This window comes from Magallana gigas, chromosome 7, assembly GCF_963853765.1.
Source record: "Magallana gigas chromosome 7, xbMagGiga1.1, whole genome shotgun sequence".
Lineage (NCBI taxonomy): Eukaryota > Metazoa > Mollusca > Bivalvia > Ostreida > Ostreidae > Magallana > Magallana gigas.
The window spans coordinates 39,728,914-39,755,557 of NC_088859.1; the positions used below are offsets into that span (position 1 = coordinate 39,728,914).

Here is a 26,644-nt window from a genome sequence, read left to right on the forward strand (position 1 = left end):
TTATATATTTTATTGAAAACCAACATTTTTCAAAGAATCGTTATAAAGTAACCCATGGACCAATTTTTTTTAAAGACTTGAATTGATAAGTTCAGAATTTCTCTAGCCTTTTTTGCATTATATGAAATATTTCTCCAACCTCCAGTTCCTGAGATTTGATATTTACCATCCAAAGGAAGATTTTTCGGTTTGCATATTGCAATAGATGTATATAGTAGAGCTCTTCAAAATATCTTTGTGCTGTGTTTGAAATATCAAATTTTACAAATGAGTTGTCAAAAAACTGTTTCAGTGTATGTTAGAAATAAAAAATTGAATCTACTTTAACCAGTATAAATTTTTTCAAAATCTGACCCCCTCCCCACCAAAAAAAAAAAAACAGATAAAGAAAGAAAAATTGACAAACCTTTGACGCGTAAGTGTATTTAAAGATGTTATGATGTTATGAGAATGAGGAATAAAAATTTATCTGAGAAAAGCAAGATTTACACCTTTGAGGTTTATATCATTTATATTATATTAGGGAAGGTTACAAAATGAGAGATATTTAGCTATTCATTTATTGATTACCTGTGCTTTGATTACTATGCATATATACATTACCTTTACTAGAGTGGACCCAAAGTATACCCAGAATAGACCCAAAGTAAGCCCATAGTAAACACACAGAGTAAACCCCGATCAGAAGTATAACTCTGAAAGCAAACATACAAGTACATGCGTTTTTGGAATTTACAAGGCATGCGCGCCACCTAGCGAGTGAAACTGATGATGTCGGCGTATACCATTTCAGGCAGTAATATGATAAGACGCTTCACACTTCAGTGCGTAAAGTGGACATAAAAAGCAAACCCTGAGTAATCCAAAGTAAACCCCGAGTGGACCCAAATTTTCAAAAAGTAGACCCAGAGTACACCCCAAGTAAACCCCGAAAGTTAAGGGTTAGTTGGGGTCTACTCTGGTGTTAGGTCTGTGCGACTACAAAAATTGTTTCTACTATTAAAATCTGACTACTAGTACTTATATTTTCAAGGTATTGATAAATAAGTTCCCTGAAAAACATTGCATCTGAACACATTGCAACAAATTTATCGATTGTTTTTTTAAAAGTACTAACTAAAGTCTTGTCAGCGATGGTGGTTTTCTACTCATTATTTGTACTTAGGTCCAAACAATGTTTCACTTCCGTTTTGCCAGAGTAGCCGCATAGGAAAGTTGATAAAATACTCCCAAAAATCAGTTCTGTATTTAGGTGACACGGCAAATAGTAGGGGAGAACAAATAATGCGTCATGACCATATTCAGTATATGCTTTTAGAGACCCTTTGCTCAATACCGATGATAAAAAAAGTTGTCTTTTTCTTCCATATTATACATGTAGGATATATCTAAAAATTCTAAATATTCAATATGGTACCTAATGCGGAAGAATTTAGAATGGAAAAGGGGATTATGCATTTGCAGTGCATTCAGAAATTATTTCCAGCTTTCAAATTGATCAATAGATATTAAAAATTAAAACAGAGAGAGAGAGAGAGAGAGAGAGAGAGAGAGAGAGAGAGAGAGAGAGAGAGAGAGAGAGAGAGAGAGAAATATTTATTTCTTTTTTACTGTATAGAGTCGAATATTTGGAATGAAGAAGGAAGGCAAATTGATTGTTCGTATTTTGTGTCTACTGCATAATTTGTCAAACCAAGGATTGATTGGAAAAAAACCTTCCAGTCACAGTTAAAAACGGTAACTGCATTCTTCTTCTTGTCTCATACACAGGCCCATGGGCCACACCGCTCACCCATGCAATACGCAAGGCCACGAGAACCAGGCCAATACTATCAAAGTCTGATCTCAATTTGACCCAAGTAGCCAACAAGCTTAACTAATAATACAAAAAAGTCTTCCTGTCTACGTTATTTTTTACAAGCTCCTTTACTTTTCCAAAAGCCTTCATATTCTGCTGAAAAAATTTATGCTATGAATTTAAATATATACATTCAGACCATATCAGAAACTTTTTTTCATAACCATTCTAATTCATGTTTAGAAATGTCCCAGAAAGTTCTTAATATACTATTAAATTTGCATGTAAAGAAGCCCTTGGGATGTATACTCTTAGTTCTTCAAAGCAGAAATCTCTACATACTCTTATATAAGAAAACTTAAATACACGATTACTTACTTACAGTATTTAGGTGAACATTACATATGGATGGAATTTACGTATATTATTGGTAGGATTTTGAGTATATTACCATATTATGTTAATTCACGAGGCAATTAGGACTGTAGACAGTGCAATATACTTGACAATTGTTTGAATATAATTGCATTTCCCATGGTCTTTGTCTGTGATAATACTACGAATCGATTTTGTAATGCATAGCCCAATACATTTCATTAATGAGTTTTTAAATATTTAATCGTATAATTGCTGAAAATTATATAAATATAAGTAATAAGCAATCATTCTTTGAATACATGTATACATAAGGTGATCAAATACGGTCGGGCGCGATCAAATATCTTATAAAACCCTTCGGGCTTTATTGGATTTGATCACGCATGCAGACCATGTTTGATCACCTCATAAAATCCAAAGAATGATTCTTTATTTCTAATGCCCTCAGCAAATCTCATGTAAAAGAATACACTTATAGTTCATCACTTTCAAAAAGACTTGAAATATTCATAACATTCTTAAATTGTTTATTTTGAACATAACTTGTAATGAACACTTGTCATAGAGCTATTAAATTATACTAATATAATTGTATTCAAGGGTATAAATGATATAAAACCAATAGGAAAAGGGGAAAAGGCTCTACATACATGTATATCAAAAATATATTAAAAAACAAACAAAACAACAAAAGCAAAAAAAAAAACAAACCCCAAAACAAAACAGGCAAACAAGGGGAAGGGGTTGCAGGGGTACAATGATCGACACCCCCCCCCCCCCCCCCCCAAATCAAAAAATTCAAACTCAAAGAGAGAATAAACGCACACTCTCTCTCATTCAAGCTGTTTTTCCTCTTTTTTCCTCAAATAATGATTTATGGGAATAAAAGTATATACAAATTAAAGATAAAAGAAAATATAAACATACCCTATAATATCATGGACATTTTAGGGTAGATACGCCCTCTTTAAGGAAAACGGTGATATGTGCCTGAATCAAAACATCATAACCTTTTTATATACAAGTATCAAATAAAAGCAAGTTAAACTTAAACATATATTTGTAAGGACATCTCTGGAAGCATTTGGTTCCAGGATAAACTTTGAAAGACGTTTGATTGGTTTACAACCGTAACACTGTGGTAGTCTGATGTACCCTTCTGATCCCTGTTCGTATTCAACAATCTTTCTCTGTAAACGTATGTCTAACACGTTTCACTTTTTGGAGGGTTTATAATTAATTCCATGTTGTTAATATCATTATCTGGTGTTGATTTAGGAATGCCTCCTCTGATCCACAGCACAATAGGTTGGTAGCATGTCAAAATGGCGATAGTTAGCAATGCAATGTTTACCTGCAATTATGAAAAAGAATTCTATAATAAACATTGTTCACTTGTTTACTGGCCTATTTGGTTCATTTGATTTTCCTGAATTTACAACACAGATGATAAATTTCCATTTAAATTGCTTTTAAAGTTTTAATACAGTTTTACTTCATTGTAGCAAAAATGCATCAGTGAATTTGAAATAAGAAAATTATTCATTATAGAAACTATTTTAAAAACTCACATGTGTAAAAGCCGAATCATAGGATTTACTCCATGCGAAAAAGGCATACTGTAGCAAACTACTCGCCCCGACACTGAACATAATTGTACCGTACAGAACACCAAAATACTTCACGGGAAATCTATAGAAGACAGGAATGAACAAGTCAAATATAACTGGTTTACATAGCACAGATCATAGTTTGTTGTATAAACTTACAATTTAACATGTATTTCAAGTGCCTTATTAATGCCTTTTCGGTATCTGTTAGTTTATTATTGATATAAATTATTCATGTCAATGATATAGCTCTAATTATCATTCTGATCAATAAATGGTATGGATACTTAAATTATAATAAATCTATTTTGATAACAAAATTCATGGTAAAATGTAAATATCTTATGTGATTGGTATTTGAAGATTTACAGATATGATAAAAATTAGTTTTTTTCTTTCAATGTAATCATTACTAGAATTATAACGATTATTAATGAAAAAAGAGGGATTTCCTCTCCTAATTAAATAAACAAAATTTTAAAAAGATCTACAACGATTGCCTAAAATTAAATATAAGAAATATGTATTGATCACTTTTCATTGATTTCATAAGACTTTTAAACGTGCAATAAATTCACACTCACGCTTCAGTGACAAAAGCAATTCCAATGGCGAACAAAAAGGAGCGGTAAAATGTGAACATAATGAAGACTGGAAGAACAACATAAAGAGAATCGAACACCAGGGGCAATAAATAAGACAGGGTGCCGAACAGCCAACACATCGCCATTGGGAAACACACAGGGCGGAAGTAACGCTCCGGAATTGCACTCCCTTGACAATAAAAAAAGAACATTGTAAGGAAAACATAAGATTAATTAATAAAATATGAAAATAATATGAATAAAAAGGAATCAAATTTTGGATTATAATTTTGTCGTCTTAGTTTGCACATTAAAGTGAAATTTCAGTTTCAAGTTGTAGTTGGTCAAAATATGACACAAATGTCGTGCATTTATTGTACAAAAGAAGACACATGAAAAGGAAATATTAATGTCTATCCGTCACAGCATCACAGAAAGATTTAAGCGATAATTATAGTAACCACGTATCATGCTTACCTCTGAATCGGTTTCTCTGCCAGTCGTACGCAAATCCGGCGATAATAGCAGTGACTGAGGTAGACATTGTTGCATAGGCAAATACATCGAGGTAGTAACTAACTATAAGACAAATAAAACACGATCGAAATAGTACTATTATAGGTGTCATGCTTATTTCTTAAATCATGTTTGGTTAAAAAAGTTTTGACAAATGTCGATACTGCGATTCACTGCATAATGCCATATCGTTGTATATTTGTACCCTCTCAGAAAAAATTTGATAATCCGAATCATTGACTAAAAAATGAGTTTGTGAAATTTTGACTTGAATGGCCCTTTTCTCGTGAAGGCAATCAGATGTAGATACAACCATTCTCTGTTAAATGCTTCCATAAAGAAAAGAAACGAAACAGAATTCACTTCAAACGATCGCTATTCCTATATATAACCTTACCAATTTTAGAGTCATTTGACATCGTGGATAACCATGTGTTGAGCAGACCGATGAATGAGACAAACAGCAGGACACTGACAGACATCCAGACAGTGTGCGTGATGTACCCAAAGGACAGAATGTGGGTGATCAACCTATCATCAGCATTCTGAACCACAGTCCTGCGGCTTTCATCGCTTACATCTAAAGCAAGGTGCATATAATCGTTAGAATTTGGGTGTTTAATATACAACATATATATAACAGTAAATGAACAGCAGGACCATGGCATTCAGCGCACACATCTAAAATGTTCATGTTTATGCTAAGGACAATAAAATGTTAAATAATTGTGAAAATTCAATTTTTTCTGTGTAAAAATGTCAATATACTGGACTACGTATGAACAAAGGACCATGATATTCAACGCTATAATCTATATATTACGAATAATACAACACAAACACCACATGCAAAGGAAAATCTTTAGTATCCTTTACACAGGGTTAGAATTTCAGTTGCCTATCAAAATAAACCAATTTGAAATTCATTTCCCTGAGAAGCTCTTTACTGGGTATACCTTTCTCTTTCTCCAGGAGTGCCTTTGAGGTGTCCGTCTCGTTGGTTGGTCTCTTAGACTTGGCCGGTTTCTGGGAATCACAGGGCTGTCGTCGTACATGGTCTTTTGGCAAAAACACAAATGTCTGTACGTTGAAAATAACGATACCCAGTCCACAGAAAAACAGATAGGAATGCTTTCGAGAAATGCCATGCTCATAAGCAACCTGAAAAGGTGCATTAGGAATTATGGTTTGTTAAGCTATTATACAAAGAAGGGAAGTGGACAGTTTTTTCAACTGATTAGTTTACTTTGGTTAAAACACATGAGAACACTTATAAAATGAAGAATCATTCTTTGAGTGTTATGAGGTGATAAAATACGGTCGGGAATGATCATATCTTATAAATCCCGAAGGGTTTTATGATAGATTTGATCACGCCCGACCGTATTTGATCACTTCATGATGTTCAAAGAATGATGCATTATTACTTATATGTACATAATTTTCAGCAATGGCACAATCAAATATTTTAAAAAGTCATTGATGAAATTTATTGGACAATACATTACAAATTTGATTCGTAGTTTTATTCCAGACAAAGACGCTGGAAAATGTAGGAATCACATACAAATTTTGTGAGGAAATTTGATGATTGGTGGATAAGGCGTGTAAAATGTCTACATATGGACGGATGAAATACTGAAAAATTAAAATATCAACAAATCTAAATAAATAATTTTTTTTTAAAAATCATTCAAAACAATTTACATTTAACATAAAGTCGTTTTTAACTCTTATATATGTTCATAACTTAGGATATGTTGATTTAAATTGACGTATGCGTATCAAAACCTACTAACAATGTCATTTTTTAGAACATGAATGCCTTTCCTTTTATGGAGTGGGTCTACGCTCCATATTTTATCATAGTCTAAATAAGATCTAATGGAAAACAAACCGGTTTCAATCAACAAAGACGTGGAGAGATGACCCACTGCACTATACATTTTAGATATTCTTTTGTATCCCAACTATTGAACGTTTTAGAAAAATAATTCAAGTCCGTGAATTCCCGGCCAAAGTCGCATAAAGCATTTTAACAATGTACTTTGTTTTGGCTGAAATGGCTCAGGGGCTAGTGAACCAAACGTTAGATATTTGGCTCTCAAGGTTGTGGTCTCAATACCTTCCGATCTAAAGGCAATATATATTTTTTTCTTATTGTTGTTAAAATATTCAAAACTGAACATAGTTAGAAATTGTGCTTTTGCAAACTTGTATTTAAACATCATCAAATAGATTTAATTAGAAACAAGAGGCCAATTGGCCTTGACGGTCACCGGAGTACCATAGCCCATACACAAACTTGTCAAGGAGTCCCATAAAGCATTTAATTTCGTTTCATTCTCGAGTAGAAAAATTATAAAAATATTATTGTAATGATGACCACCTCTCTGCCTAAATCTTTCAAATTGCAAAATTCAAGATAGTACTACAGCACCATTAACGGTTGAAATTCATCCTCAAATGCAAAAATAAAAATAAATGTATCATTCAAGGTCAACGATGTACTCATTTTGCGGGTTTTTTTTTCATTAGTGGATGCACATGTGAATTTGACCCTTAATGATGTGATTTTGAAATAATAGCATTAGTGGACGGTTAAGTATTTCGTTAATGATAAGATTATATCAATAAACGGTCAGAAGTCTGACTGCTAATGCAACTTTATATCATTAGTACGTGGATACTTTATCATTAGAAGTTGTTACAGCGCTATCTTATTCCCTATCTTTTTTCTATAATTTTTTTGGAGGAGGGGGGAGGGTAGTGAGGGTATCATTTAACATGTTTGTCTATTTCAATTTATTGCAATGCAAAATCTATAGAAAAAGAACTTGCATAAAGTGGGCAAAATTATGCCAACATGCATAGGCGATATTTAAACACGTCTCGGTAGCATGGACAGATATTAACAAGCTTAAATCTTGTGTCTACAGTTCGTCATTCGATCAGACGTGTATTATCGTTTTTGGGGCACACCTTCACCAAAACAGTTGAAAGTCCAGCCCCTTTTTTCTATCTTGTCCATACGTGCCACCCGATTTGTTCCAGAGTTTTGGTTGATTTTTGGAATTAAGTTCAGAACTTGTCTTCGAGACCTTTACCTTGATTAGATGCTGCATTATGGTAGAAACATCAAAAAGTCCCGAAAGCAACGCCACTATAGTAGTTTGAATGGTAGTGTAGAGGTTGGCAACCTGGCAATATAAGGAATATAGGAATAATTCTTCTCACGGTTTTAGGAATTCAAATCTCATTATTTTGGACAATAGATCATAATAATCCTTTTTATTACGCAGTGAGATGTTGAGCGTGCTTCGTACCTGCTGTTTTTGAATAAAGAATGTTGCTGTTGAAGGAAAGCGTGTGCACCAATACTAGATAAATGGGCTATTTATGACTCAATAACTTTTTTTTTCAACACTCATGATAGAATACCTGTAGAGTTGTACAGAAGACGGTGGCTCCACCTATAGATATAAACGAGAGTCCAGGCAAAAGTAACCAGGGGTTTTCTGAAAGTACATCGCACTGTTTAGTACATTGTTATACGTTTGTTAGTCTGTGACAAATGAGATTATGATTAATTCCTTTAAAATGCCCTTTAACATGTTTTGGGTCAAACTATCCTTGTTTCTTTGTTGTCCTGATACTGGGACACATAAATTTATAAACATATGAAATATGGCGCCTCATGTTTTAAATTCTCTTACAAAGGTTTGTGTGTCAAATGAATATATAATTCACTGTACGTGAAGAAAATGCAGAACTTGCTTGTATGGTGTAAAGTAAATCATTAATCTTTCGCATCAATTTTAAAACGAGTCCACGGATGTACATTGTTTGATATAATAATTTTAAAAGTACACAAATTGTCCTATATTATATAGTAAGACCTAACAAATAAATAAAATGTGCTTATAATTGCAAATACATATTATGTTTAGTTTTGTTTTTGATCAGTTTTCATTGAAGCTAAGCGAATTGATTGAACAGATACTGACTGACAATGTCATTCCGTCAACAGATAGTCGACAGTAATCGATATTTAATTTACTATCAGTATATTCGTAATTAATGAGTTAATTCTCAGCCGCATTACAGTCAAACTTAACATCTCAGTTGTGTACCACATTGCACGATTTATTGATGTGTGAAGTGTACCCGCAACCATTAATAGAAAATAACATTAACACCAAGTATGCCATGATTATATTTGAAAGCCATCATATTAGAATGTTTATAACATACCTTTGGTCGCAAACGCTATGCAGAGGAAGCCAACAGAATAGAGAAATCTAAAAATTAGTATTAAAAGTTGAATCAGTCAATCATTTACATCTGCTTATTTAACTGCATTAATATTCTAAAATTATGGTTGACATTACGTGAAAATAATTCGTGTAATCCTTGTGCCTAATCTCAGCGATAACTGTCCAACAATAGCCAGCCCCGAGTACATCACCCCCACGGCAATGGAGAAACACAGGTTCAGTTTCTCCTCCTGCTCATCACAGGCAAGAGTCCTGTTGGAGAGATCAATCGATTGGTTGTGAATATCGATCACAGATACGTTGTAAACAGATCCTGGAATCAAGGATACGTTACTGCTAGGCGATGCGTCTCTACAATTCTCGGAGTAAAACCCTTCCTCTTTCAGAATGAACACTAGGGATCCCCATCCATAGATGATGCCCGCAAAACAGACCACTTCCAGACAACTCCAGAGAGTGCAAGCAATTCTCCACCGATAGCACAGCTCCATACCTGAGAGGTAGCGCTCGCTCTACATTTAGCGAACTGCAAATGAAATAAACTTCTTCGTAACTTTAAACCGGACCCACGTAAGTTTGCTGCTTGAATGATAATTAGGTTTAAAGGTATATATATATATATATACAATAAACATATTTTGTTAAAACCGAATATACATTAACATATGTATTCCCATGTTGTGCTCTGGTAAGAAGCTTGTACAATAACATTTATTCATGGAATGGAATTGTTTTAAGTCGTTACATTTTAATATAGAAGACAAATAGTTCAGGACAGAGAGTATATTCATTCAAAACAAATCACAAGGATATTTCTCTCCATGTTGGTAACACATGTTTCATTCAATACACATTTTACAGTGCATTTGCATTTTTCTACTTCTGACTGAATAAAGCCTATAAAAATCGTACGAAGTGAAAATACTAAAAGATGTCCTAAATTGATAGTTGGTCGATAATCAGGCCAAGGACAACACTGTTTAATATTCCTACCTAAACTGCATTCATTTATCTTTCGTGCAATCATAAATTATCTGCAGATACAACCTACTTTCGGTTATGAAAAAGTCAATAAAACACACACTTCAAATCGCGCGTCTTTCCCAAGATACATGTACATAGGTATATATACTTATACATATATAACTGTTTTAAAATCCGAGGTAAATAGTCATTGTGTATCGGGAAAATAATTTCCTAGGACATTTAAAGCAGAATAGCTCGCAATTAACCAAGCATAAAGTTAGGAACATGTGTTTCGGTCATTGGTCTGTTGTCAGAAATGATTTCGTACGATATTCAAATATTTTTATTTAGATATTGAGTTCTACACTGAAATTCTCATCCGTGCCTAATACACATGAACAAGTTATATCTCAATCCCAAAATATAGCTTTATAGGAAATCGTTCCGTCGTTAAAATATATTGTTATACTTTCATGTTAAATACTGAAATCTGATTGGTTAAGACGCAGTTAATAATATTTACTATTACCCTCAGCGTTAGCAACGCACCTAGCAACGGGTAACATATAAAAAAATGTTACATGCGCGAAAATTATGCGCGTACGGTTCGCTGTAGAATTCACGTTATTCCTATATAAAAGCAGTAAAATTTTCTTAAAATTAAGACATTCAGTATAACAAAATAAATAGTGCCTGTTTGCGAGGATAACAGTTGAAATTGACACCCCTCGAAAACCATTGTCAACCTCCGCTTCGCGTCGGTTGACAATGGTTTTCTCGGGTTGTCAATTTCAACTGTTACCCTCCCAAACAGGCACTATTTATATACTAGTACATTGTAGCATGATGATTAATACGATGTCCCCCTTGTTTTTGCAGCAATTGATTGAGAAAGATGCATTGCGCGCAGTCCCAGGAAAATTACACGAACAATGTCTTGGTCGGCCGCGAGTTTGCTAAGGTAGCAAGCTTAAGGGACAGTTTTGTAAAATTGAGAGAAAAATTGCTGTACTTGAAGGCTTACGAGTGTTGCTAAAATTCATGTAATGATTTTTAATGATTATCATTAGTTAGAGGGGTGTCTCTTGTTGAAATTGATATGCAATATGTAGGCCCCATATGTTAGGTACATGAGAATCAGAAGTAAAATGCAAAACCTGGGGCTATGACTGTTGTGTTGACTTTACACAGTGAAATTGCAAGTTACAGACGGGAGATAAATAACACGAAAAGTAGGTGGATGGGACATTGTAAACTATACACCGGTAAGTTTCTGACATGTGATAGTGCAACATGCACGCGTTACGGAAGGTGAACCCTTTGCAGGGAATTAGCTGGGGGGAGGTATAAAAAGCTGAAAAATGAAAAATTAGCAAAATATGAAAGGGTCAAAATCTCATAAAAACCAGTATGTAGAGAATTTCACAGGTTTTGACTAGTAATTTTCTTCAGAAATTGGTGATTGGCCTTGTAAAGAGTGAATTATAGGTATTTGTGCTGAATGGGAACTGAGGAAATTCTAGTTACAGAGTTCCGAAGACATACGTCCCTTGGCTACAATGAATTGTATAAAAAAAAACCTGTCCTGTGCCACCTAAGCAGAGCGAGCCATGGCACCGTCGTGCATTAGCGCTTCCACGCAACATGCATTTAGTTTTTTAGCGTGAAATTTAAGTTTGTACGACGCATCATTGAGGTCATTTTCTTCAATGTGCTGGTCACGCGATTATATGGAACGCCATAGCTGCCTTATGTGCCTATTTCATGTGAAGATGGTGCTTTATTATATTATGCTGTGGTTTTTCATGTGAAGATGGTGCTTTATTATATGAAGGTGGTGCTTTATTATATGAAGATGGTGCTTTATTATATGAAGATGGTGTTTTTTTATATGAAGATGGAGCTTTATTATATGAAGGTGGTGCTTTATTATATGAAGATGGTGCTTTTTTATGTGATGATGCTTTTTTATGTGAAGGTGCTTTTTTATGTGAAGATGGTGCTTCATTATATGATGGTGCTTTTTTATATGATGGTGCTTTTTAATGTGAAGGTGGTCACTCGGAACTCCTCTTATTTTTGAATACTAGTTAACCATTAATGTATTATCTCGAAATATTGAAAGTAAAACAAAAAATTGATGCGATCAAAATCCATTTGATACACTATTGCTAGTTCCTCTTTTTTTCTATCACAATTAGTATATAAGCTATCGAGAAGATCTAGCTGTGTACGACTTTACCCCAACCGTATATCTATTAAGTGACAACTATATAATGACGGAATATTACAAGAATTAAAGCCTAGTAACGTTATCCTGAAAAGCAGAAAATTGAATTTAATAATTATTTGTGTTTAAGCGAAGGTTATGCCCTAACAATCTGATTAAAATAAGATCTTGATCCGCTCTTAATTGGGAGTTGATTTTAATCAACTCTCCTATGCAGTTACTCAGACAAACCGAAAGTGAAACAGTGTTTGGACCTCATCACAAATCATCGCTGCTGACAAGACTTAGTTCTTGAACATAATAGATAAATTCGATGTAATGTATGCTAAAGCATTTTTTTTCAAGGAAACTTATTTATAAATAGCTTGAAAATAGTCAGATTTTAAATGGTACGAACAATTTAGATATTTTTTGTAGTCGTATGTATTCCTACGCCAGAGTTCAATATAATCTCGTTCAACTCGACGCTCGGCTGTCTCCGTAAATCTCCGACAAGCAGAGAGTCGCCCTTGCTTGTCGGAGATTTACAGTGTCAGCCGAGCGTTTGGTTGAACGAGACTATAGAGTCCAATAATGCTTGGATCCATACAATTTTCGAGAAATATTTCTATTACTGATACATAGTTTGATTGAATTAATTTTATCTTTAAATATTATTTAAGATGATTCATATGGGGGGGGGGGGCTCTCGACATTCTTGTTGAAAAAGTCCAAAAATTCATATTATAAAAATGTGCGTAATTCAAATACAAATTAGAAACTACATGTACTTGTCATGCAAAATAACATTTCATTGATTTTAAAATAAATAAACATCGACAAAATCAACTCTCGTCAGTTCTTCAGTACTTTGATTTTGTTATTGTCATCGCCCAGTCGGTCTTCGTCATTGATGACCGTTCCTCTTTAACCTAAGTGGTGAGTTGGAGGAAGAGCTCACATTCTGAGTGTTTCAAAACAAAACATTGTAAAAAAAACCCCAAATAAAGGAACGGATTGAGGATCTGATTTTAAACAGACTGATGCCCTAGGTGATAGGATTTGACTTGAAGATAAAGTAAGGGAAAGTCACAGGGAAAGGTCTACTATATTATAATATAGCTCAAAGATGGTCCTTTTATAAGTGGTAAAGGCAAAAGTAAAATGTTAAGAAATACTGACAAAATATTGTATTATTCAATTAATCATATTTGTCAATTCAGTTGAGATTAAGTCGTACAGTTCATCTCGTAACATAAATACTTATTATGCTAAAAAAGAGAAACTAGCAATTGTGTATTAAATGGATTTTAACTGCATCAATTTTGTTCTAGTTTCAAAATTTCGAGATAATAAATGTTTAACTCAGTCTTCAAAAATAAAGTTCCGAGTGACCATCTTCACATTAAAAAGCACCATCACATAAAAAGCACCATCACATAAAAAAGCACCATCTTCATATAATAAAGCTCCACCTTCATATAATAAAGCACCATCACATAAAAAAGCACCATCTTCATATAATAAAGCACCACCTTCATATAATAAGGCACCATCTTCATATAATAAAGTACCATCTTCATATAATAAAGCACCATCTTCATATAATAAAGCACCATCTTCACATGAAATAACCACAGCATGATATAATAAAGCACCATCTACAGATAAAATAGCCACATAAGGCAGCTATGGCGTTCCATACGATTACATGTACACGCACCCAAACAACCGGCTTTGCTCTTACGCAGTTTTAAACAACATCCTGGCATATTATGAGTTAAGGCTTTCCACCCCCACCCCTTTGCATGGGTCTTATTGGGAGACAATACTTGTATGTACATTGTAATATGTAAGCCATTAAAGCACCAGAATGATTATGACGTTGTATAAATACTCATAATCAGATCAATTAGATACAACATTACATTTGTACTAGTATATGGATATTGTTTTAGTGTATAATACATGTGCATTTCACACTGAATGAACGTATAAAATTCAACAGAAACGGATGAAATATTTGTCATAGATCGTTAAGATGTATTTAATTTTTATCAGTCGAGTAACTTATTTAGAAGAATAACATCAAATAGATAAAGATAATATCAATATTTATCTTACCATGTTGAAAATTTAGAAATCATTATAAATATATATCTACATATCATCAAGCAATAACAATTAAACTGATATTTCATCTTGGGCATGTATACATAGACGTAATTGTCTCCTGTTGAGGATGAACGACTTTGCTCGGGTCGTCTGCATTCAGGTCGAACCTGTTCATTTTAAATTTAGGTCAAACAGGGGAACTAGGAAGTAATAATCGCCTTTCTTACGACATGCATTGACTGTACCGGGACAAGGCTAGAGAAGAGAAAGGAATGTTTTGCGACAGACATGACAGACTTAATTCCGTACGCTGTAGATAATGTCTCCTGGTACACATTCCACTGAACCCGACAAACTGTTGTTAAACAAAAATTACCGACCAGGACATGTACCTTTAGTTACTATCGTCTGTAGAGTATTTTCTTCTTTTTCATAGCGACCCAGCTGCACTCATTCATACAGCTACTGACAAAACAGAATCACAATCAAATAAATTAGTACTTGAATGAATAAAATTACATGCATTTGCATTTCTTGTAGGTATGTGCTGCGTATTTGGAGTAAAATTTTTGACATGAGTTTTAGTAAAAATATACATCATGCTTCTTATAATTAGACGTTTAACAAACTCTAGGCCTGTAAAACATGTTCTTTCTTTAATTATTTGTCTCTAAACTTTGCTACACGTCTGATGAATATTAATGTGATCGGCCATATGTGACGCCATTGCGCATGAGTGCGGGAAAACTTAGTATTGAAAACACGACGGAAGAACAGTTTGTTTACAAATAAGAATCGCGTTTTTTAAGTCTTAAATTAGATAATTCTTATATCAGATGATACCCGAAGCATTATTATTCCGTTATTCATTAATGTAGAACGATATAAATTGCCAATTATGTGTAACAAAGATGAACCACTATTTTAGCATCAACAACACGGTAAAATGAGTAAATACCCCTTTCCCTGAGGGATGCATAAACTGAGAGTGTTTATATATTCTTCATTCAAAACTTTCTCTAAACGAAAATCCACTTGTGGTTCATAACTTCTAAAGTAAAGCCATGGAACACATGGAGCACGTACGAACCTGACTAGCAAACCCCTACAACTTCATTTTAAAAACTTAGTTTAATTCGGCTTTAATTCTTATTCCATCAATCTATATGGTCTCTGATGACAATCTTCCCTTTGTTCCTATCCTTGTCAGTCTGTCTCTTTTTTCCTTCTTGGCCAAATCTGTCAAACTTGACGGTATTACGGGTATACCTATATCTTTCTCGTCGTCGCCATTATTGTTGTGATAGACTGAGCTTGGTATCACGTGGCCGATTTAAGGCGGGGTTTATTCAAATGCTCTATTTATCGTGGACTCGAAAATAATTAAAAAATAATTTATTTATTTCTATATCTTTTTAACCCGATTGATATAAACTACGTAATTTATTGTGAAGATATATCTTTATATAACATATTTAAATAAATCAATTAATCAAATATTTCATAGCATGAAAAAAAAAAAAACGCCACATATACTTTTAATATTTTATCGCAAATCCAACATGGGTGTACACGCTACGGCCGATGTTGAATTGCGTTGAGTGATAACACTTTCCAATCGGCAATTTCAATTCGATTCGGAATAAAGATTCTGATTCGTGCATTTATATAGATCCGCCCATTTATTAAATTCGTGTTGAGAACACGATGCTAACACGTGGAAACAAATGTCGGAGAAAGAAAACTTAAAGTTGTACTTGCAAGTTAAAAATGACATACAGAGTTAATTGAGAACAAACGAGGCAATGTTTACGTACATGTGTTAATGAAAACAAAGAAAACGATATCTAAAAGCAGGGATGGGCGCATATAGATTTAAGTCACAGATTGTGCTTCGCTCATCGAATAACGTGAAGAAATTCGTCAGAAACTTTCTAGTGAACAAATATATTTTACGTTACCGTTCATAATATACCACATGTAGAAAATCGCACGAGTTGAACAGACTGTTTTTCCTCACAAAAAGCTTGCTGAAAAATGTAGATCCACGGGAAAATTCGGGTTGACACGCCGTGTTATCCATTAGAATTTAACAGCATATACACTCATCACTTACGATAAATCTGTACTGAAAATCTTTGAAACATCGTCACCAGCTCCGTAAAATGAAGAAGTGTGATCATTTGTTTATATAAATGGCGACTCGATCTGCATGTGAATCTTACAATCCGAGGTCGATTAGCGTGTTTGAGAGAAAGTCAGCGGCAAGTAAAGCGTCAGTAGTGAATATTGTCTGATGGATATTGAAGTACATGTATATACAATAAGATTCATGTCTCTAAAGACTGAGTGAAATTTATAATTTGATAAATATTGACATTTTTCCCCTTCGAAAGATTGTTTTCTAATTTTTCAACACTCTCATCCTGGTTTTTTCACGTCGTTTGTTCGATTATAATTCAAAACATCATTAGACAATTTAGCCACGTTTTTACTTTACTTTACTTTTTTATTTCATAAGACGGATATGGCGATGGATAGGGCGTTTGCTAAGAAAATCTACCGACAACACCACAAGAGTAGAACTGCAATGGACACCAGAAGGGAAAAGGAAACCCGATCGACCCAAGAACACACGAAGAAGGACCGTGGTAAAAGAAATGAAAGAACACAAATTTACATGGGGAGAACTTGAGAAGGTGAATCAAGACGAAAGACAAGTGGAGGAGTCTAGTCCTTGCCGTTTGTGCCTCCGTACATAGCGATGACTAGGTAGGTAGCCTGTAGGTTTTACTTAACAAAATAGAGGGAACGTCTCAAAGAACTTTGGTACTTCTTTTCTTCTGGGGACACAGTATTTCACAATGGATTAGTTAAAGTTTCACATATTTTTGCCGCGTATTTTTACCTTCCTCTGTCCCCGGTCCATATATCTATCACTTTTTGACGATTTTCATAATGATTACATCCACTTCAATACAATCGGAAACAATTAAAACCAATGGATTGCCTTTTGTGCAATCACTCAGTGTCTTCTTCACTATACAATGCTACTTCTTCAATATAACATGATTCTTTGTCTTTAAATGCTAACTTTACTTCTTCATTGTAGCCTTTCATCTGTGAGACCTTGATCATTCTACTTTGTATACTCATTTGCTAATTATTTTTCGTAGCAGTGAATATGTACTTAATATCTATATCCTGTGTAAAATTTTACATTATACATTGACTACGGAAGAGAACAAATTTAGGTATTTTATCTGCTGTTTGATCCAATTCAATGTATTTATATAATGAATAAAATGCATCTAAATTAATTTCTCAATATACGCTAATACTAATAATAATAATCGTTATAAGCTTAAGTTTATACTTTACATGATTTTATCTCTTTATAAAAGGATTGGAATCAGCTGTTTAATATGCTTCTTTATTTTACGCTGATACAATTTATGTTATATGCTGATACGTCATTATGATGTAACATTATGTAGATACTTTGTATATACTATTTGATGGCATGATTATATATGCTTAATTTGACATAACCTCAAGCTTAGACCAGGACATTTTATAATAACACTCTGTCTTTTTATCGGTTTACTTCTGTTTTAGATAATTTAAATTCAACGTTTAGGCTTTATTATAACATGCTTAGATACGTTTACTTTGTCATCATATCCTACCAATTTATCTATTGTTTACATACTGTCAACCAATTTTTATTCGCGGCGACTTTATTTCGCGATTAACGACCGATAAACTGGTTCGCAACGACTAATGTTCGCGACCAAGCCTTATCCAGACCTGTATTTTTTTAAAAAACTATAGACAAATGATTGGTTCGCGGCGAGAAATATTCGCGACGACAAGGCCCTCGCTAATCTCGCGAAAATTTCTCGCATGCGAATAAAAGTTGGTTTACAGTATTCTCCCTTTTACTTTATAATATGATTTTACCATAAGATTATTTAAGGAATAAAGAAACATTTAAATACGGTCGGGAGTGATCAAATCCAAGTCCAAATGGCTTTATGGCATATTTGATTACGCCGGACCATATTTGATCACCTCATAAGATTCATCATTATATTAAAAAAATGGACCCTTAATACTTATATTTATATAATTTTTATCAATTTCACGATCAAATATTAAAGTTGTCATTGATGAAATGTATCACATTATTATACAAAATTGATTTGTGGTGTTATCACAGACAAAGACACTGGAAAATGTAAATAGATGCTGATGATATCTTACTATTAATACTCTTCTATAAACAACTATATGAAACCATAAACTCAAAAATATAAAGCGTTGATATATATGTAAAAACTAATCACAATTAGGAAAGACATTTAAAAATAACTGGTTGTAGTATTTTTTTTTATAATTTTGTTTTGATTATCATCCTTAATTACACCGTTATAACAATTTTTCTGTTTTATTCAATGGATACATGTGAAAAGACATCAGCACATGAACAGGTTTAATGTATATATCAATTCATCGTTGCATTAGGAATTGAAAGACTGTTATAAAATTTTAAACACTTTTTCTTATTTCTGTTGTTGGGAAAGTAAAACAGCTCTTTTGAGTCACCGTGTCACTTTAAAAATGACCTATTATTCTTTATTCGCTTAAGATATAACTCTCATAGCATTATGAACAATATATATATATATATATATATATATATATATATATATATATATATATATATATATATATATATATATATATATATATTTGATTTAGAATAGGTATGGTACATGTACAATGTCGGGTATATATTAAAGACACAGTAGTATAGCAGAAACAAATTATGGAATGTCATGTCATTACGGTTATTAAAAGCTAAGTGGAGACAATTCCCCAGATTATACAGTTCTTTATAAATATGGACGCTTTATAATTGTATAAATTTATAAACATGATTTTTAAAAGTAATATTGTAAAGAAAAATGATACATACGTTTCAAACAAAGACAATAAGTTTTCTGTATTAAGAAATAATTGACTGTTTTTAGAACTTACTGAGAACATGGCTTTACCGCCTGGACTTGCTAATTGTTTTTGTGTGTTGTTAAATTGTCCGTTATACTGTAATAATAGGCCAAGATATATAAACAACCAAGTTTTAGTAAGCTCACAATTAGAACGTCACTTTTCATTATTACGAAATTCAATGTTTCCCCCATTTATAAAAATAACAATTTTGTCTTTGTAACATTAACAGCAAGGTCCCAAGTAGAAGTATAAGCATAAAAAGTATACTTGACATTTCCTGAAGCTCATGTATATTTTCTGAGAAAATAACCATGTCATTTGCATTCATTTAAACAAAAAGGTTTAATTCTTGCATATAAATAGGAACATTTCCACTACATATTTTTTTTAACCAAACCCATTGTGGAAACAAACAATGGCATACTCACCCGATGAACGAACAAACTTGGTGAGCATGTAATCAATTAGTGGTCAAGAAATGTTGTTAGTCCGTGCATCCAGGAAAGGCACAGTGTGTCTACTGTACAGGAAATACTACATGTAGTTTATAAACATTACAGTCAATGAAATCTGTTGTTCCGGACGCATGCATAATACAGGTTGATACTAGCTGATAACCCATTAGAAAATTTATCTACGAACTACACTGGTGGGCGGTCTTTCGCAGAGTCTTCTAGAAGGCTCTGCACAATTCTACAGTGCCTGTAATTCCTGCTTTAATAAATGCAACGATAAATAACCTACGACTTGCATGTAGGCATACAACATGTGTTATGGTGTACATAAATATGTACTTTATAAAATGGAAATACCGGCATAATGAAAGAAAGTGATTACCAGAAATCTGGAATATCTGCTCTTCTTATTCACATATATCTAGGATATATTCTATCAAATTTTGTCTTGGTAGTCGACGATACTTCACTTTATTGATTGTAATTTTATTGTACATGTATGTAATCCTAAACCTATATCTAACACAATAGTTTACATCAATTAAAATAGATTTAGCTTTACTTCAAAAGACTATGAGAAAATTTAAATGTTCAGTTTAAAATTCGTCAATGAGCTCCAAAAAGAACGTCTTCACACTGCAACAACCCTAGTCGTGATGTTTTACCCATTGTTACACTTATTGTGGCCTATGTTTGGAATAAAACGTATAAGTTTTTGTACTAGTTAGCCCATTTAAATAATAATGAAAAAGATGTGGCATTTATATGCTTCATTAACAATTTTAAACTCCATTCTGACCTATGGGTCATGTTTATATGTCCCTAGCATTACAGAAAAGAGAAATATATTTAGTTAGGTAAAGTTAGCTACTAGTAACTGGCTGCTAGTAACTGGCTACGAGAGGTAAGAAAAGCTAGCTACTAGTAACTGGCCCCGAGATGAAAGAAACTTGGCTACTAGTTACTAGTTACTGTCCAAGTGAGAAAACATACCTAGGATTTGTTTTTGTGTTCTTAATATGTACATTGGACTGTATCATCATTTACTCATATTCCTCTCATACTCTCATCGGTAATTGGTGCATTTCGTTTAAAATATCTCTATTTTAGACAATACTAGACTTTGACCCGTGCTTGCACGGGTTGACATTGCATATTATGTCGGGCATTTACGAAATAGATATGATACATCAAATTTGCACACCATGTTGACATTCAGAACTCTCGGAATTTTTCATATTAATGCACTGAGTTAGAGTTATCTCCCGAATTTTCTTTCATGAACAGAATATACAGCAAATGTTTAATGAAAATTACACGTATTTGTATAATCGTTTTTGAGTTTATCCATGCAAATGTGATATTATAGAAACATAAACTAAAGAGCATCCCGTGATTTAGCGTGAATGTAATCCAAAGCGCATGCGCAAGATTGTAATATCCGAAAAATTCAGACGATTTCCGGATTTTTTAAAGGAATTTTCTTTGATTATTAATTAGCAAAGCCTGATTGAGAAAAAATAAAAACAAATTGGTAGTCTCCAAGTACTAATGATGTTAAAAATATATAAAACGAAAGACAGTAGTCTTCCGAATTCTCGGTATTAAAGCCCAAATATTCGAGTCTATTATTTTAATATAGTAGTATAGATTGTCCATTTGACTCAAGTATCTTTACTTATAGATTGAAAATATCAACAAGTGTTATTAATTATAACAATCTATAATGTCATCCGCTTGATATTACAACAAAATTACTCAGATATCTCTCTTAATCTCGCCAGCTACCAGTGCATTTAGTTTCAACTATTTTAAAGACAATTTTTTCATGCAACTCAAGTAGCCGTACATAAAGGTTGAAGACATTTTCAAGGGTTGTTACTATCAACATTGTACTGTGGTTTCATCAATATTCGTTGTATACTAATTTTCGTGGATTTCGTTATTAAGTTGATCCACGAAATTAAGTGTTCATTGAAGAGCAATTTCTATTAACATCTTGTATTGATAGGATCATTGGCCACGAATTAAGGGATCCTTGAAACTGTGATTTTCACTACATCCACGAAAATTGATACCCTTGAATATTAATGAAACCACAGTATCAGGTCATCCACAAGGTATTGCGATAGTCGTCAGCTACTAGTGGATAGTTACAAATATCTTTTTTGCGGTTTTGTCAATAAATCTCAAGTAGCTGTATATATAGATTGAAGATATATGCAAGTCTTGCTAATATCAACATTCTGTCAAGTCATCCACAAAATATTACTACACAATTACTCAGATATCTCTATTTATGTCGTCGGCTACTAGTGCTTTTAGTTACAAATATTTATATTTTTTGGCGGTTTTATCAATATAACTCAAGTAGCTGTATATATAGATTAAAGATATGTACATGTGTTGCTAATTCCAACATTCTATTAGGTCATCCACATGGTATTACGACACATTTACTCAGATATCTTTCTTTATGTCGTCAGCTACTAGTGCATTTGTTACAAATATCTTTAATTTTTTTAGGGTTTTGTCAACATATCTTAAGTAGCTATGTATTTACATTGATGATGTGTACCAGTTTTGCTTATTTCAACATTCTGTTAGGTCACCCACATGATATCACGCCACAACTACTCAGATATCTTTCTTAATCTCGTTAGCTACTAGTACATTTTGTTAAAAATATCTTTATTTTCTTTAGATTTTGTCAAAATATCTCAAGTAGCTCGATATATAGATTGATTATTTGTACCAGTCTTGTTTATTCCAACATTCTGTTAGGTAACTCATATGGTATTACGACATAACTACTCAGATATCTCTCTAAATCTCTCTAAATCTCGTCAGCTATTAGTGCATTTCGTTACAAATATCTCCATTTTTAGCAGTTTAGTTCATATACCTCAAGTGTCCAAGTAGCGTAGTTGACAATGCACTCTCTTCTCACCGCTGCGACTCGAGTCCGATCCCCGTGAACGATAATGGTTGTATGTGATAGGGTAGGGTTGTCGCCCGCTTGGAAACGTGGGTTCACTCTGGGTACTCCGGCTTCTTCCCACAACAACGACCCTCTCGCGCTTACGCCCGTGCAAACGAAAGATGTCAACAAAAGTTGTAGAACTTGTTTATCAATCGTTGTAAAATAAATAAAGTTCATTTTAAAAAAAAAACGCCAAAAATATTGATATTTTTAGCAAAATGCACTAGTAGCTGACGACATAAAGAGACATACCTGAGTAATTGTGGATGACCTGACAGAATGTTGAAATAAGCAAGACTGGTACATACCATCAATTTATATATATAGCTGCTTGAGATATGTTGACAAAACCCTAAAAAAATAAAGACATTTGTAACAAAATGTACTAGTTGCTCACGAATGTTCATAAAAAAATTGTTTTTCAATATTTTCTACAGCAGAACTTATATTAAGTCTATTCTCTGTTCCAAGATTACTCGATATTTACAAATACCTCAGGGTTCAAAGTGTTCATTCTAAGGTATTAAAATTTTTCAAAATTTCTCAGTGGAAACGCCCCCGTTAGCTTACCATGTTTCAATACAGGGCTAAAAATGTGTTGTCTACGGGGATTTTGTATTGCAGCAAGCCTGTATGATAACGTTGATAAATTATGCGAACTATTCACAGAGACTTCAAATGGAGAAAAGATGAAAGTATTCCCCATTATAAATCTCCGTCAGAAATCTGTTCTCGTTTCTGTTATTTTTTTTTTCGCGTGAAAAAAAATGAGAAAATGTGTCAATGAAGATATTTTGGAAATGTTCCCTTTCATCAATTTCAGTTGCACTTCTTTCACAGGTATGTATATTTTTATTAAAAATCTATCAAATGTGCTGCATAAATATCTTGGATCAGACTATAATTGACACTCACTTTACACCAGAAATGGAACAAACGGTTAAAATTAAGTGGGGACACGAAATTTATTATAGTTCTTTTGCATCGAATTCAATAGGGATTTCTATTCTGTTTTAAACTTTGGTAGGGAATCCGAGACATTGTCGTTAATAAATGCATTCATTACAAGAGGAAAATTTGGGAAGTATATTCATCCTCTGAACATTATTTGACGAGACTTAGCATTTTATGCAGGATGTAATTTTGTTCTGCGTTACCTACAGGGATACCTGATTTTTTCTTTGAGTATAGTCCTCTTGGCACTTGTACAAGTGAAAAAAATTACTTAGAACTTTATTCCCTGTAAACATTTGAAAAAAAACCATGAAATCGAGTGGCTGATACGGACAGCAAGATAATACTTGTATTTATATGTTTGTAGGATATTTTATTTCGAGCAGTTTTTTCTTGCTTGTTAAGAACTAATTTTCCAGTATTTGTTACATTCATTTTCCTTTTCAACCTAATTTTTTTTATTCAGCAGTAAAAACAAATTGGTCTGATTTTTGTTAACATATAAAGGAATTGTGAGCTTCAAATATCGGTTACGTACGAAAGCCGAGAAGGATCATTCGAGATACGAGATTCGAAATACGAGATTCGAAATACGAGATTCGAGATTCGAAATTCGAGATTCAATATCTAATTAACCAATCAAATCAAGGATCTGAAAACACGTATCCTAGCGACATCAAACTGTTCTAAATAAAGATTATTAGTACATGCTCTTATATACATGTACAAATAAATGCTATGTTCACTTCTCCTAGCTAGCTAAATAATTGTTTGTATTTATTTTTACACAGAATATTCAAGTAGAATAGTAATAATGCAGTGTGTTTCGCAGATCTATGTGGTTTTGTTTGCCCTTGTGCATTTCCACCTGATGCGTTTGAACCCTGGGGTATTTCACCACCAATAGTTTAAACCCCGGCTTTATTCACCCTTTTTGTGTAAAAATGCGGTTATGGTAGAGAGCTTCATAAGCGGAGCCAATTTTTTCTCGGTAGGGGGGTCCTAGGCCAATTTTCAATAATTTTACTATGTATATTAAGCTTCAATTTTCCCGAGGAAAGTCCAGACCCCTTCCTTTATAGACCCCCTCCGCGCATGAAGATTAGTATCTAAAATACGTTTTAATCTAAATATAAATAATCAGTCCAGGTTTCACCAATAAATATAAGCATTACTTATCGTTTTTTTATGTATACAGGCATACACTTGTACTATGATTATAAACTAATCATTGAAATATTATCACATCATACGGAATTATTCATATATACAATTTTTTTCCCTTTTCTTGAGTAAACAACCTCTTATGAGTCTTACTTTTGGCATTGTTTTCAATATAGAAGGATACATATTTTGTACAATTAAAGGTAGGGATAATAGGGTGCCAATTTGTTCACATTGCCGATTTCTTGTGCAGAGAACAGTAAAATTTTAGAAATTTGATTGTGCATGAATTTTTCAAAATATATTGTTGTAGTTTGTTATAATTCATTCATTGATATATCAACAAGAAAGAATAGAAGGTATAGACAGGCATATGTATCACACCCAAGTTGAGTGTCTCTGTAGTTTCCTACCCCCCCCCCCCCCCAATGCATCAAAATTGACAATAATTGCATATAAATCATACAAAAGTTTACTTTGTATGTAAGTAACTCTCTAAAGATGTAAATAAGCACTGCAAAGATGTGTGTACTTAATATACTACTACATTACACTTAACCAGATAAAATGTAATCAGGGTGAAGCTACAAGGGGCGAGAAGTGCAAATTTACCAATTTGTCGCCATACACACAGAACACCAAATAAAGAAACTGTGTTTGGTGTGGGGAATGCATAGAAGATGGCGGCAAATTATCTCAAATAACCAGTGCGGAAATCAACAAATAGGCTGTTATTTGTTACCTATCCTGCAAATACATTGATAAAAAATGTTATCGTCAAATAACATAGCCGATTAAGTTAATGTTTACATATAATGGTCAACGTACATGTAATTCTAATGTACATGGAGGCGGACGTATCAGGCGGGGATCCAGAAAAATTATTTCCAAAAATGATCGGTTGAATTACATTAAATGCTTTGAAAATTGTCTTAAAGTATCGCGCGTGTCAAAATGCATGATAGAAGCTATGTACAATGTAATTGGAAACTTTCATTTTATATCAATATGTATAGTAATACCTATTATAACAAATGAGAGTATAGCCCAACTGCCACAAACAATACATGTCTTTTACCGGCACCACCCCTCCCCATAAAAAAATGAAACAATTGTCGTTTTATTTGCTAAACATGTGTGTGGTTCAAGATTTTTCTAAAGGACATACCCGATTAGAATTGAAAAATGAGTCGTTTAAAACTAATTTTGTCAATTTTTTTAGATTCATTTAGTTATATTTTGGTCCATTTGGGTAAATAGATGCACCAGCGCAGCTCTAATTTATATATAATCAGGCCATAAATACGAAATATTTTCAAAAATTAATAGCTTTAAAACCAGTGGATAAAAAAATGAAAGTCGAACTCGATGAGTGCTAATACCTGTGTTGAATGAATGGTACAGTATGATATGCGCAAAAAGGTCCCGTCTACTCATTCCTACCCTATATTTATTGGAACATTATATCCGATTTTAAGAGTCAAATTTAATTAAGTAATTAAGTACGGATATATATATATATATATATATATATATATATATATATATATATATATATATATATATATATGTTTATCAAAAGTAAAAGTACTCATAAATTATCTATAGTGCATCGTTAT

The 26,644-nt window shown here is 33.2% G+C and overlaps 1 protein-coding gene across 1 annotated transcript; it reads right to left on the reverse strand.

Moving 5' to 3' along the window:
• Positions 1-2,686: 2,686 nt before the first annotated feature.
• Positions 2,687-20,033, reverse strand: LOC105332163 (equilibrative nucleobase transporter 1). The gene is made up of 11 exons (XM_034458701.2): positions 19,898-20,033; positions 9,278-9,689; positions 9,141-9,187; positions 8,328-8,404; positions 7,994-8,086; positions 5,843-6,047; positions 5,284-5,466; positions 4,848-4,949; positions 4,371-4,560; positions 3,748-3,868; positions 2,687-3,530 (listed from the first exon to the last, which is right to left on the reverse strand). The coding sequence occupies exons 2-11, from the start codon at positions 9,652-9,654 to the stop codon at positions 3,381-3,383; spliced, it is 1,545 nt and encodes a 514-aa protein (XP_034314592.2). The 5' UTR covers positions 9,655-9,689; positions 19,898-20,033; the 3' UTR covers positions 2,687-3,380.
• Between the last annotated feature and the right edge of the window lie 6,611 nt (positions 20,034-26,644).

Bases quoted from the DNA above. Each gene is read 5' to 3' on its own strand.
- LOC105332163 (XM_034458701.2), bottom strand. From the start codon at position 9,654: ATGGAGCTGTGCTATCGGTGGAGAATTGCTTGCACTCTCTGGAGTTGT. The intron at 8,087-8,327 runs GTATTCTATCAT...TTATATTGCCAG, and splicing joins TCTTCTGTACAACTCTACAG to GTTGCCAACCTCTACACTAC. The intron at 3,869-4,370 runs GTGAGTGTGAAT...TGTCTTCTATAG, and splicing joins ATTGCTTTTGTCACTGAAGC to ATTTCCCGTGAAGTATTTTG.